This window comes from Macrobrachium rosenbergii, chromosome 27 (genome assembly GCF_040412425.1).
Source record: "Macrobrachium rosenbergii isolate ZJJX-2024 chromosome 27, ASM4041242v1, whole genome shotgun sequence".
Taxonomy (NCBI): Eukaryota; Metazoa; Arthropoda; class Malacostraca; order Decapoda; family Palaemonidae; genus Macrobrachium; species Macrobrachium rosenbergii.
In genome coordinates this window covers 6,560,268-6,575,627 of record NC_089767.1, presented here as the reverse complement: position 1 = coordinate 6,575,627, position 15,360 = coordinate 6,560,268, and the positions used below count along the sequence as shown (strand labels likewise).

At 39.4% G+C, this 15,360-nt stretch overlaps 1 protein-coding gene across 1 annotated transcript in view; it reads left to right on the top strand.

Moving 5' to 3' along the window:
• The first annotated feature begins 251 nt into the window (after window positions 1-251).
• Window positions 252-15,360, top strand: part of LOC136853383 (CD63 antigen-like) — a 579,498-nt gene continuing 564,389 nt past the window's right edge. The window contains exon 1 of the mRNA XM_067128829.1: window positions 252-401. Within this exon, the coding sequence (XP_066984930.1) occupies window positions 336-401 (66 nt within the window). The 5' untranslated portion in view covers window positions 252-335. The remainder of the gene's footprint in view (window positions 402-15,360) is intronic.

Below are 15,360 nucleotides of genomic sequence, written 5' to 3'. Positions count from 1 at the left end.
CTTCCTTGAGGCTTGAAGTACCTGTCTGCAGCAGATTCCGTCAGATCCTATGCCTCCGCGCGAGAAACTAGTTCCGCAGGAGGTCAACAACGCCGAAACTCGCCAAAACCACATATCTTCATCCAGTATAGTTGAAAAAGATCCCACGAACCGTTTTTAAGGCATTTGATGAGAGTTGGTGAACGCAGAAACGTACCAGCAACGAAAGATATTCATTTACCTGCGTATTGTTCCGCCGCACTCCTGTGTCGCTCATTTTATTTTTTGATGCTTCAGTCGAGTCTCGACCAGTGTTCACGCAAGGTCTGTGCGGAAGCGTAACAAAAGGTGCTGCTATGGCTTTGGACACGGGGATGAAATGTATAAAATATCTTCTCTTCATTTTCAACCTGCTGTTTGTGGTAAGTATCAACTTTAGAGAACTTTTCCCCCAGTGTTTGTGCAGTATTAAGCGTTTGTTTACTAAACGTCTCTCTCTCTCTCTCTCTCTCTCTCTCTTGAGTAGGAGCGATGGTTGAAAGGGGAGGGGCGGTGTTTTGGGTGGGTGAGGGTGGTGGTGGTGGGGGAGACGTCAAACTTGCTGGATGTCAACATCGGAGTTTTGCAGGAAAACAAGATAGTTTTTTTGCTCGTGTTTTTCGTTCATGACGTTTTCAAGAAATATGCCAGACTGTGGTGACCCGAAGTTTCTGTGGTGACACTTGCTGTCGTGAAGTTGTCAGGCAAGTTTCTGATGACCGGAGAGAGAGAGAGAGAGAGAGAGAGAGAGAGAGAGAGAGAGAGAGAGAGAGAGAGAGGGAGAGAGTGAGTGTGTCCTTCCTTACTCTCTAGATCACATTGCGAGAATCATCACAGACCCATTTTTGTATAACTCCTCGGGAACTGATATGGAAATAAGGAAGGAATTACGATTGGGGTCTCCTTAGGGTGTTGTCAGGCAAGTTTCTGATGACCGGAGGAGAGAGAGAGAGAGAGAGAGAGTGAGTGAGTGAGTATGTGTGTGTGTCCTTCCTTCCTGACTCTCTAGATCACATTGCCAGATCATCACTGACCTTTTTATTTATCACTCCTGGGGAACTGATATGGAAATAATAATAAAAAATTGCGATTGGTGTCGAAGGAGAGAGAGAGAGAGAGAGAGAGAGAGAGAGAGAGAGAGAGAGAGAGAGAGAGAGAGAGTGTGTGTGTCCGTCCTTCCTTCCTGACACACTAGATCACATTGCGAGATCAAGATCATAAGAGACCTTTTTTTTTATAACTCCTCGTGAGCTGATATGGAAATAATAATAATAAAAAAATATGACTTGTGTCCTTTGGTTGCACAAAATAAGTTTCCTCCGTCTATGAACTTTGATGAGGCAGAGAAGGAACAAAGGAAGTGTGAAAGCACATAGGGACAGGTCATCAAAAACTCATTCGGGCTTAGCCTCATACTATTCCTGATGCCCTCTCTTGATAATATTAAGAATCGTCTTAATATTAAGCATTTATCAGGTTCCCGACACACAACTTGCAAGGGACCCCTTTCACTTTTATCAGGTAGCCAGCCGCTGGAGTAGGCCAGTGTGGGGTCGTAGAGTAGAGACCAGATTTCAGTAGAAAGTTATTTAATTCAGATACTGACCCAATCTAATCCTAACATTTTTAGTTTCCTATTTGGTGAATGGCAAATGGTTGCCCCCAGTGATGAGCGCTTAGGCCTAGCGACCCAATATTTATCGATTTATGTTTTTTTTTTCGTAGTAAGGGCTTGTTAACGTTCTTGTTATCTGTTATGTCGCTTGGCGTACATGTAACATAAAACGCCGAGTGAGCGATTCGTCGAGTGTTCCAAGAAGGCCTATGTTATTATTCTTTGTGAACAGGCTAAATTTTTAGCATTTTGTGACCTTTTCCAGTGTTTATATTCGTGTTTCATAGCTTTGACTGTCTTTTCATTGTTTGTGTATCTGGAAAAGAGGTGACTTCATTGTTTCAGCAGTTACAATGAATCCTCCTCCATTTGTAACTTTTTTTTTTTTTGATGGGTGGGGCTCGTTTCAGTTCATCAGTTCTGGTGATGCTCTGTGGTTTTTTTGCTCGTCTCCCGGATTTCGATTTGAATGGCGTCCACAGTTTTTAGGATAGATCTTCGAAATCAGTGGTCGGATAGGGAAGGATTTTTCTTTCCTTGTCCGGCAAAAACACGAAGTATATTTTTAATCATGCCTCAGTGATTAGCAGCGCATCTGGTATAGCAATTTTCTCGTGTCGAAAAGTTTGGCTAACAGTAGCATTTACGTTCTTCATACCTGAATGGATTCGACAGTTCTAAAATCCTCGGGATGTAATTGCTTTTGTTATTGTCACGGCGGTTGCGTGTTCTTTTTAATCTCTCGGTAAATTAGTAACTTGAATATTTCTTGAGGCTGCTATTTACCTTTTGTTCCGTATTTCAATGCCTGGCTGCCATGTTTCTGCGGATTGTAGGTTGCTCATTGTTAAGGCTTAGACAGCCTGCATTATGATTTTAAACCTCCCTGATCTGTGCATTGGTAGCGTTTCAAGTATGACTGGATTAGGCCTAGTTTCTTAGACAAGGGTGATTGGAGCACTGGTACTACAACCAGGATGTTTGCAACTTATTCCTGATTGGCAACTTATTCCTGATTAGGTCTCAAAACGTTAATGTGGGCAGGTGGTATGAAAATAAGGCTGAAGATATATATATATGTATATACATATATTATATTATATACATATACATATATATACTGTGTTTATATAAACATATCGTGGGATATATATATATATATATATATATATATATATATATATATATATATATATATATATATATATATATATATATATATATTTTTGTTGTGTGTGTGTGTGTGTGTGTGTGTGTGTGTGTGTGTGTGTGTGTGGTGGGAGAAAGCAATATGAATGTTTAAAACCCTGACGGTTTAGTAACAAGAGTCACGTTTATGAACGTTAGACGTGTTTGTAGGTTTAGTACAAATGGATACGTATCCAGCGCCGTGTACCCGTATTACATCATAAAATGCTCACCACAGATAAGCTGGAATATAGGAATTCGTAAAGGTAAATATGTGTATACGTGTTACCGTATCTAAGACAGATACCTCGTAATGGCAATTTCAGACGCCAGAAATTGGACGTAAGCCGGACTAATGTACTGGAGAACTTTCATGCACATGGGAAAGACCGCAGGTTCAAGGATCGTACATTCAAAATAGACAAAGCATATACTTTGCCAGGGTCTGCACATCGACATAGGTCTTGCCAGAAGTACGAAGATGAATCAAGAATAAAAAAAAAAGCTAACCAATCCCCAAAATCTCGTTAAAAAATATCGTTGAATTTATAGGACTAGCAATCAGAGTTAAGAATGTTAAACTGGGAATCGTTGGTCGTTAAGCCAGAGACAGTAGAAGGCATGAATGAAGTCACTTTGAAATTAAGTACAATAGTAAGTCATTAATTTACAGAATAAATTAAGGTTCCTTGATATATATACACACACACACACACATATATATATATAACACACACACATATAGGATATATATATATATATATATATATATATATATATATATATATATATATATATATATATATATATATATATATATTAGTAACGCTATAATTTTCAAGAAAGGGTTGCGTGAGAGCATGAGATTTTAAGAGTATAGGCTAATGGTGATTTGTTCGTTCACAACGAACGATTTTATTTGGTAATGGCCTTTGAATAGAAACATTCCAATTAATGAAGCTGTTAAGGCAAAGAGTAACTATAACGGGTGACAAAATATCTTGTTAGTACAAGAAACATTGAATAATAAGTGAAACCAGTGGCAGATACAGGTAGGGATAATATACCGAAAGTAAAAACTGTGAATCATTTTAGCAAGCAGGTAGCTCTCGGGAGGAAAAAAGGGTATCAGGGATCAGTTGTGAATGTGAAAGTTCTTTGTTAAAATACAACTACGAAAAACTGATAAACAAAAGACCAACCGTCGATGGTTCAAGTCATAACTGCTAATATTAGGAAACAGAGACCTACCACCACGAACAACTTTATCCAAAAGAGATAAGCTATGGCAGAACCAGACAACCACACTGGAGAACAGAATTCTAGTAAGGGAAAGACAAATGACCTAAAACAGGTTGCCGACTCTTTCCGTAGATGTTTCTCAAAAGTAAGATGTGAGTCAAAAGTCACACTAAAAATAGTTAAGAGCTTCAACTCGTTCAGCAGAGTCCCATCCACCTGAAGAGAAGAGTGTTGCAGCTCGCTTTATTAGATTAGGTCTATTAGTGTATTCTCACCAATAATCGTAGACGGTAGCGGAAAACTTTAAACTTTTATAACATTGATGGCACCCCAGACATCTAGTAGGAAAGAAACAAATGAAAATGTGGGTGAGCAAGAATTAAACTAAGGGAAAAGTTACGTTTTGTGTATTCCTTAAAGGCCAGACTAGAAGAGGGGCTAATTGTTGCGGAGTACTGGAGCAAATTAGGGTCTGAAATAAAATAATAACAGAAATAGGTTAAAAAAAAAAAACTGGAATTGTTAGACGTTCACTACTTGATAGTACTAGTAGAAATATAGGAACGTCGCTCCACATTTAATTCTCTTTGGTACCGATACCGTAAATTGAACGGAAATTTTACAGATGCAATGAATTTCAAACATGGCACGAAGAAGGAGTTTATGAAAAACTGCGGGAAGGCCGATCATTGTTTCGTATGAATGTTTTGAAAGCGTCGATAAGCAGTTTCTCAATAACACTACCATCACCACCTCCAGTACCGTGTGACTCAAAGGCGGCTTTTGAAATTCCGCCACTCAAGTCTTTCGTGTACTTCATCCTCTGCATATCTCCACTCCTTCGTCCCCTCCCCTCCCCCCCCCTTTCTCATCCAAGTAGGTCTGGGTCTTCCCGCTCTTTTAGTGCTCACCGGAGCCCAGCTGACGCTATCTGTTGTCCCAGGGGTGGTGCGGGATGATGTTCGTAGCAATTACAAGGTGTAAAGCCGGGGTGTGCATTTGATTTTTTTCTTAGAAATGACGTGCTTTGAAGTTCCTAATTGATATGCTTCAGTTGTTATGCATCAGTGTTACTGAATACTTCGTCAAGAGCAGACATATCAGATCCATAGCCTGTCGTATGGGAAATTTTTAAGCCATCATTATTTCAAGTTAGTACGTATTTTGTTTCACTGATGTTAAATGAAGCCAAAATTATTTTGGCAGTTTGAACAAATCCACCTCAGAGTAGAGGGGTTAATGTTGTTCCATCTGCTGACGCTATTTCGGCCGCTGCTTTTTTTTTTTTTAAGTCCTCTCCTTGGCCAACTTAGTCATACCACAAAGCTCTCTCAATTTTTATATGGAAATCGACTATCATGGAAATCCCGTTTGTGTTGCTTAATATTCCAAAATACCAAAGTGGGAGGCCTTTTTTTCTTGAATCATATCATCAGCATTTTCCACGGGGCGGGTTTGGTTTCCTTCGTGGGTTTGCATGGCATATTTGTGTTAATTCTTTTTTCCCTTCAGGCTGGGCGTTTGCGTAAAAAGGGAAAATGCATTACCAATTTTAGTTGTTTATTAACTGTTCAAGGTTAGCCCACTATATGTCACATGCAAGGCCCCGTTACTTAGAAATAAAGGTTTAATTCTCTTAAGAGCGAATGTCAAAGGTCACAGCAGTATCTTTTACATATTACTTCACACTTGTTTATTTTTGGAGGCCCTTCGCACGATGGCCCCTGTTCGTCCTTCCTCCCCGTCCCACTTATTAGTCAGTTTATAGTTTTCTTAAGTATTGTATCCTGTTTTGGAATTGATCTTTCTCCTCCTCTTGAAGGTCTACTTCGTTTTCACATCATTTTGGTTCTTTGGGGCAACCTATTGAATAGTGTGTGTGCTCTGCATTCCAAGGCGCGTCTTCCGATATCTTTGTTGCGTCTTGGCGCCATTAATCACTAATTGTTCCGCAGACGACGTTTATTTATGATATCTGTGGAGTAGGCTATTTCCATGAGAGGTCTTTTACACGTTTGATTTTTTACGTATCGTACTCAGTCGGAACATTTTATATTCAGTTCTTGCTTAATTATTTAGTAAATCGTAATAAGGATGGCCGTAACCCCGTATCCCGCTGGGATTTGATCATTATCAGTTTGGCTGCGTTGGTTATTAAATGCTGAATCTATATCATTAAATAAGTAGGTAATTAACCCATTAACCTATGGAAACTGTGACAGTCGTCTAGTCTTGTGAATCATTACCTCTTTTAGCGAAATCCGTCTTTATTAAAATTTGTTTTTGAACGCCACATTTCGTGATTAGGCCTAGAATGTGTTCTTTTCACCCATTCAGTATTCGTTATGTTATTTGTAATTGTTATATATTCTAGCAGTCTAGAACTAGACGCACTCTATTTCAACTTTTGATTTGTAACTGATAAGTATACGGAACTGCTAATCCCGCCGATCTGTGTATATTGAAAAAAAAAAATAATGTTGGATTTTTTTTTCGTTGAATGTCCTTGGAAACATCTTTTTGCATTTTTCGTAGATAATGACCCCCAAGGGTTTTAACCCGGTATGCATCCACCTCTGCGGCGTGTTTAGTACAAGGCCGTTTGGGATTACCGTTAAAAACACAAAAAAATGACGAAGTAACATAAAGATAATGACGCCCAAGAAATAGTAGTCCTAGATAACGACCCCCGAAAATCCCTGGGGGTCACTATATAGGAAAGATCCCATCTCCCCCCCCCCTCCCCCAAGCTCATTTCTTTGAGTAGCGTTTATTCAGGATTTGCGTTGGCAAGAAGCCGGAGAGTTTTGTCGCTGGCCTGCGATTGCCATGGTGCTCAGTCTAAGTGTCGCGGGTGAAACTACTTAACCTTTTGAATTCAAGGGACCTACTGTACGCCTCATTTTAAGTCTTGCAGCCCGCAGTTCTTCTGTATTGCTTGGGGCGTGTGCTTTTCATGCAAGATTTTTTTTCGGGTGTCAGTCCGTTGTTGTGGATCATGCACATTATAACGAATTCGTTGTTCTGCTGTTGTCATCCGTTAAGTTTAAAGCTGTTGCGCATTTTTGTAGAGCAGGCTGTTATTTGTGTGTGACCTGATTCCCCTAAACTGGTTGCCTGTGGAGTATGTAATATATACAAATCAGGTTTAATGTGTAAAATGGGATCCATGGCCATTATTTGTTTTATTTTCAGGTATGCTCATATTCTGTGTTGATGCGGCCAAACTGTTCACCCCGTGGTTGGGGGTGGGGGCCAGGGAGTGTTGTAAGGGGTTTCTATGCTGACGGCGCGTCCAATTCGCATTCGCTCTGCAATATTGTCAGTTGCCCAAAGACGCAGCGCCCTGACTTTCAGAATGGCACCAGGAAGCCAGAGGTCCTGTGTTGCATATTTGCGATCAAACATCTTTTGTTTGGTCCTCAAACAGCCAAGAGGCCTCGTCGCCATGTGGGCATGACGGGTTACTATATGTGGCAGGTTACTTCTTTTGTCAGGCTCTTTTTAATGCTTTGGTCCTTGTAAACGATTTTATATTTTAATTATGATGACACGGAGCAATATTATTTGTTCATAGTCTATCATTTGAGAACAGGATTGTTGGTTTCTTGGTATGTTATTCTCGCATATTGTATTTAGCTTAGTCCCATTTTTTCCCCCAAAGTTCCTGGCTTCTCATGCTAGCCTGAAAAATCCTGGGGCGAAGCGGGGGAAGACTTTTTTTTTTTTTTTTTTTTTGGCAGTCTGCCGACGGTAATCAAATATTGCTCTTAATAATTAGCTAACTTTTGTTACGATGGTTCAAAAGAGCGCAGAAGCAGACTTTCTGTTTCTCTAGGTAAAAAATACACATTCTCTCTCTCTCTCTCTCTCTCTGTCGATGAACTGATCTCACAGTTTTCATGGAACAAATTATTGCCCATTGCGTTAGTTTCTGAAGCGCTCAGCAGTTTCCAACAAGCCCTGTTCTCCGAATGCCGAGATCAAAGGTAATGATGTTTCACTTTTTGGAAAACTCTTACAGGCGTTTCTAGGGAATGTTACCATATAATGAAGAATGAAGGTTTTGCACGCAGTGTGATAAGTACCCAACATTGTTACTTTTTATTTTTAACCATTTGGGTATTTATCGACTGTAAGATTACAGGGGCTTTGTAAGAAAAACTGACTCAATAATTCAGTGTTTTTCGAGAGTGTGTGGTTAGGTGGGATTTTATTTATATGTGATAAAGGGTAGTGGGCTTGGCCTATAGATCTTCACGTAGAAAACAATGACTGTTTAAAAGGCTCGAGATATATGTAGCGCCCCAAGCTACCTTGAGTGTCAATCGTCATAGTGAATGCATTATCTATGCAATGTGATGAGCTGACTTGATTCTACAGTGATCCAGCTAGATTACTTCCAGCCGTTAAATCGTCATCTCTTAATGCTTATAAACTTGAAGACTATTCTGCCCTAAAATGGAAAACTGCAGTATCTGCAAAACTTTCGAAATTGAGAGATGTGCCACCTGTTAGGTTCGTGAAAAACTTATACACAAGTTACTGCAGTTTCAGAATGATTCTTCAGTGCTTTATTTAGGGGGTCCCATTTTAAGTATCTGCAAAATCAGTAGTAAGGCAAGGGAGTATCTACCATTTTTCTCAGTTTTGTATTTTTGCAGATACTACAGTCTTCCATTTTAGGGCAGTATAGGTCTAGTGTGGCGTAAATTGGAGGCAGAGGTCTTCGGGGGGTTTTGCTGGTTAGGGTAGACTTCTCTTAACGCCCTTGCGGTTGCGATTGCGTTTACGGCAAAAATAGAACATATTATGAAGATGTACACTCTCGTTTCCACTGGCTCGGCTGCTTTTGTGGTAAGTGTCAATCGCTCCGTGTAGCGATTGAAATCTTAACCGCATGGTAACTGACGCGTCTGTGGAGGCACTCCATCCCAGCGTCTACCTCATTGTTGCTACACACGTGGGGTTAGCTCATAGGAAAATGCTTAGGAGAAAGCATAATTTTTCAGTCTTGGAGACTGAAAAAATAACTGAATTTGTGCGGCCACAAGAGTGGCTAGGCTATATGACCCGGAACTGCACACCTACGAAGATATAACAATGGTCAGTATCACATGGAAGAGCATCGCTGATATAACGGGATGGGAGGATTGGAAGGTACCATTCAGGTATACTTTATACAAATGATAAGAAACAGGTGATATTATCAGGTGTAAATCTAAAACTGCGGCAATATATGTTGATTTTTACACCAAAACACGTCTCTTTTGTTTAGTAGCCGTTTTGTTTGAGAAATGGGCAACTCTTAAGGTATTCCCAGTTTACCACGATCCACAAAACAGCACTTTTTCCAAACACACACGTACAAGCGACCAACCCAAAAATACAGGATAGTTATCTTTTAGTTTGCTTACAAACAGAACCTAGACCTAACCAGATTTCACCAAGGCTTAACGTAGCGTATGCCTATCCTTACAAAGCTTACCCACTAGTGATCGTCATTACCTTGCTTATACAGCACATATTTATTTTACGTTTTCAGTCATTTTTGATATATGTATGAAATGCAACACAAGTTACCCACCAGTACGCTAGCTTCATTTGTTTTTATATATATATATATATATATATATATATATATATATATATATATATAGGCCTACTTTGATATATTTATATATTTATGAAATGTGACACAAGACACCCATCAACACGCTAGCTTCATTTGTTTTATATATATATAGGCCTACTCTCTATATTCTGTCATTATAATCAGGACTAGCAATACCATGGCTACAAGATGGGCTACAACAGTCGATGTGTGTAGTCAAAACTATTCTAGTTTACATAATGCATATTGTTTTCATTGCACCAGCCTGTAGTATAGGCATAGGCTACTGTACAGTGCATGCTCACAGCATTAAATCATTTATCCGCGCACGGAAAACGAGGGTAACGTACATTGAGTATTAATGAGAGCATTTTATTTCTTTTCCGCTGCAAGGACATTCAACACCGTTTGTATCTACCTACAAACAAAAATCATAATTTTAACGTTCCTCCCCTCTTAGCTCCTGTGGCGCTTATTTTACCACGTCATGTTCCGAATATTAGCTCTGAACCACTCGCATCAAACACATACAACACGCAGACATATATTGTATATATATAGCCTATATGTGTGTGTGTGTGTGTTAAACACCCTTGTATATTCTATTGCATCTTAAATTATGTAGTTCCTGCTTAGCTTTTTATTACTATACTACAAGCGTCAAGGGGAAACAGAAATGGTGCACCCTTAGAGACACCTTCTTTAAAAAGTGAAAGCAGCTCCCTATATAATAACAAGATTATTAATAATTCATTTTGTTCATAAGGAGCGTCGTAATGCACAGGGAGCCACCGTAGCCTACTGATGCTGAGAATGCAGTCGCCACTGTACTGCACATAGTCAAAACAGAGTTGCCCTTTTTTAAGCTTTAGGTAACGAAAACTCATACTGCAAACGCTATAAACACGTTAATGGAATCCTAGCCTAGTCGGCTTGTTGAACGGTGAAAGTGGATTGCTCTTTTTTTTTTCTCTCTCTAGAGTGGCGGGATCAGGCATCAGTGTTTTTTTTTTAATGTTTTGCTTGTGTTGCAAAGGCAGTGTTGTTAGCACCAGATGAGCAGCGTAATTTCCTTCCATGGCTACTGCGTTCATGATCGCAGTAGGAATCATCATGAGTAGTACTATTGATTATATTGGAAACACCTCGGGAAATTTTTAGAATATGAGCAATTGTAGGATCATTTTAAAGGCACTTGTAAATGCAAATTTCGGGTATTTTATTTCTTAAATTTCGCATTTTGGCCCCCCCCCTCACTTTGGGGCCCCGGGGGGTGATTTCAGACAGGCCCCTCCCCTCAGGAACGCCACTGGGTGGGGTGCTGAAAATATTACTGTATGCAAGAAAACCCTCGCTTGTCAGCTATACGTAATCTTACAGACTTTAGTGTACGCATTGTGGGACTATGAGACCATCTGTAGTGTTGTGTTGTTTATTTGTGGGGCAGTTTCGTAGCTCCTTTGACGACAAGCTTATTGATGGCTTCTCCTTACGTTAGCGTTGTTGGATGATAAATGTATATGACTGTTGGGAGGTTTTATATTTAAATTTTTGGTGGACTTTCTTTCTCGCTTTTATAATCCACCGTGTAATGTCAGGGGTTCGCGTAATTGCTTTAGCCTAGCTTCAGTGTGTTAATTGTGTGGTCGGCATATGATCAGTTATCAGACGTGTGTGTGTTTACATTATATATATATATATATATATATATATATATATATATATATATATATATATATATATATATATATATATATATATGTATGTATATATACATACATACATACAAATAGGCCTATATGTGGTGGGGAAGGTATTCACTTCTTATAAACCGTCTTTTGTTCTGCTTGCTTTCAATTCCGTAGGAACAAGTTGCTCGATAATTAACTATGTTGGAGCCTCACTTATCGTGCTCAGATGTCGGCTATCTTCCAAATTTCCACAAGTTCTCCTTTTATAAATTTTGGTCAAATGAAAATTCATGTTTCCCCTTAAATACATTTATTTAGTCTTTAAGCTGTGTAGCTTTTTCCACCTTTCTGTGGGTAGTAGTGACCGAGTCTTTATCTTAAAAGGCACATTGTAAAATTCTTGGGCTTAGATTTTCACTTACTATGGGCATTCCGAAATTTTATAGGAGTTCACAAGTCTCTTCGAGCTATCACTGTCACCTCTCCACACATCTCACACACTCCCTGCCCTGATGCCTTTTCTCTAACTGACTCTCCTTCCAGAGAATCCAGAGCCTTCGTATATATGGGTATAGATTCGATGCCGAAATCTGGTATAATTTTCCCAGGTTTCGTCCCGAAGGGCTTCCCTTTTCCGTTAATGTTTCACGTTTAATTGTCTCTGCAATTCGTTCAACGGTTGTTGTCGAGTTAATGTTGTGGTGTGCGAGAGGTCACCGGGCGAGGTCAAGATCTAAGTTAGCTCATCTTTTTGCCCAGTGCTGTATGAGGTCAACACGCTGATTCAAAGGCGACGAACGGTTACACTCTGCATCTGGGATCACTTAGTTTCGTTATCGCCCCGTTCCTGTTTTGCTCTGTCTGTCTTTATCAGAGATTTTCTGTATGCCCTTGTGCGTATATTAAGATAATTAGTTTATATATATATATATATATATATATATATATATATATATATATATATATTATATTTTGACATCATTTCCAAGTTATTAACAAAGGACTGAGACATAAGGGTAGAAATCTCAATAGGCTATATAAGCTGGGGGCGCCAATACCAGCAACTTACAAACCGTTGGCGGCCAAAGCTCCACACCTGATAGATGTCAAAGCGGGAGAGACGGCAAACTCATTAGTGCTGGGGTCCCGTACCATGTTTAACAATGTGATAATCTTTTTCCATACATATCTACTACCGTCCATAAAATTTAAACATTTTACAAATTTTTATGTCTTCACTGATATTCATGTTATGGCCATAACTTTCTTTCGTGAAACGAGACTCAATGATATTCCTTCCCTGTGCATTGTTAGAATAAGCTATCCTTCTTGCCCCTGCCCAGTTGAGTGTACGATTTTTCTCAGTAACATGGACAAAATTCAACCGTTTACTTGGGCATATCTTGCACATTTTGCACTGTCTAAAGCATTGTCAGGATGTTTCAGTTTCTTGAGAGGCGGTAAAAAAGACTTTCTCAGAACAGAAAAGAAACTTACAATATAAAAAATTTGCTTGTACACTATATAATAATAATATGAAAGATATCCACGATCTTTTTAATAATTCTGGAGTTAATGTAGCATTTAAGAACAGTAAAGCAATGAAACATGTACTTATAAAGAAATCGTCTGACAATACTAAAGGGTGTGTATATAAAATTCCATGTAAGCCATGTGATAACATATATTGGTGAAACTGGAAGGATATGCCCGGGTAAAAGGTTGAATTTTTATAGTAAGAACAATCATACAATCAGCTGGACAGGGCCAAGAAAGATAGTTTACTTTAATAAATGCACTGGAAAGTAATATCATTGAGTCTAGATTCATAAAAGAAAGTTATGGATATCAGTCAAGACATGTATAAATTTGGTCCTAAAATTTCAAAAGAATTTTGGAAAATGTTTAAATTTCACGGAAGACAGTAGATGTGTATGGCAAAAGGATGACCACATTTGTAAACATAGTACAGAGCCCTAGCACTAATGAGTTTTTTCGTCTCTCCCCCTCCGACACCTGTCAGGTGTGAAGCTTTAGTCGCCAACGGTTCGTATGTTACCGGTATTGTCCTCCTAACTCATTCAGCCCATTGGAATTTCCATCATTTTGTATCGGTCCTTCGTTAATGATTTAGAAATAAAGTCGAAACCGGTTAGGAACTTCACCCAGTCTCATATATACTCGTGTGTATATACATATAAAATTATATATGGATATATATAATATGTGAATATATATATATACCGTCAGTGTCATCTTAATTTTGCTGATATTGTAAGGGGCTCATTATAAAAAATAATGGTGCATGCCAAAAAGACATCCGAACTATGCAGTTTTTTTTAATTTCCATTATTGTTGTTTAGACTGCTATAATCATCCTTGGCAAAAAAGCCATACGGTCAAGTAATTGTACTCGGGTTTGGCGTGTTTAAGAGCTTGCCGATGGGTTTGTGCTAGATGACGCAGTGCCCCATTAAGTAGAATGCCTACCTTTAATTTATGTCTATAGCATTGCCGTTGAAACATTCATGAGGTAATTTTGTTGGAAATCATCCTATTTTTTTCTATGCGATACTGAGGTTTTGTTTTTGTGTACGTTTTGTCGCGTTGGATAAATTTGTGTGAATTTAAAATGTTCGATACGAACCCTGTCAGGACGATATATGCAGTGTGTAACTCAGAAGGGATAGGAATTGGCTCTCAGATAATTTTCTAGTTTTTTCGTTGCCAAAAGTGAAGTGATGTTTGCCACGCCCTCGAGGAACTCTCGGAAAGATTTGATGGTCCAATATTTGCAGTTTTGATTCGGATGGGTTTTTAAGAATCTCTTGGCCAGATGATGTTGGGAACACGTTCCCGGGAAGGAAGGAAGGAAGGAAGGAGGTTTAGGAGGAGGAGGAGGAGGTCAAGGTACGTTCGGTTCGGCCAAGAGAAAAGTCTGTCGTTTGTCCCTTGTTCTTCGTTAAGTGTACCCTAGTTTAACCAGACCACTGAGCTGATTAACAGCTCTCCTAGGGCTGGCCCGAAGGATTAGATTTAGTTTACGTGGCTAAGAACCAGTTGGTTACCTAGCAGCGGGACCTACAGCTTATTGTGGAATCCGAACCACATTATAGCGAGAAGTGAATTTCTATCACCAGAAATAAATTCCTCTAGTTCTTCATTGGCCGGTCGGAGAATCGAACGCGGGCCCAGCAGAGTGCTAGCCGAGAAGTTGTGATAGTGAACTTTCGGTAACTGATGTATGGATTATGCGTCGTTATTAATGTGTATATCGTCTAGATGGGGTGATAAGGGAGCAGCTGATGTCTGATATTTGGGTGTTGATGGTGAACAGAAGGTGCGGGAGAAGGCGGAAACATTTGAAAGTGAAATGTTAGCTTACTTAAGCAAATGAACTAGCACGCTGTTGGCCTAGCGTTCGATTCCCCGACCGGCCAATGAAGAGTTAGAGGAATTTATTTCTGGTGATAGAAATTAATTTCTCGTCATAATGTGGTTCGGATTCCACAATAAGATGTAGGTCCTGTTGCTCGGTAACCAATTGGTTCTAATCCACGTAAAATAAGTCTAATCCTTCGGGCCAGCTCTAGGAGAGCTGTTAATCAGCTCAGTGGTCTGGTTGAACTAAGGTATACTTTTCAGGCAAATGAAACGAGTTCGGGTTGGTTTATGGAGGAGAGAGACGAGAGATGAACCAGAGAAACTCTCTGCAAATGATTTGGAAGATGAGGGTCTAGGGGAGTGAATTTTGAAAAGAGAGCATGAAGAGTTGTTGAACCGACTCTCCTTTATGTAAGTGAAGTGTATATTTTTATTGTGAATGAAAAATTGCATAATCCGAGCTCCTGGAAGGAAGGAGACCGGGGAGCTCGTTGGCTAGAGTGAATATTCCTTTTACTATACCTCCGTTCATATTCTCTTTCTTCCATCTTATTTTCCACCCTCTCCTAACAATTGTTTCCAAGTGCATCTGCGAGGTTTTCCTTCTG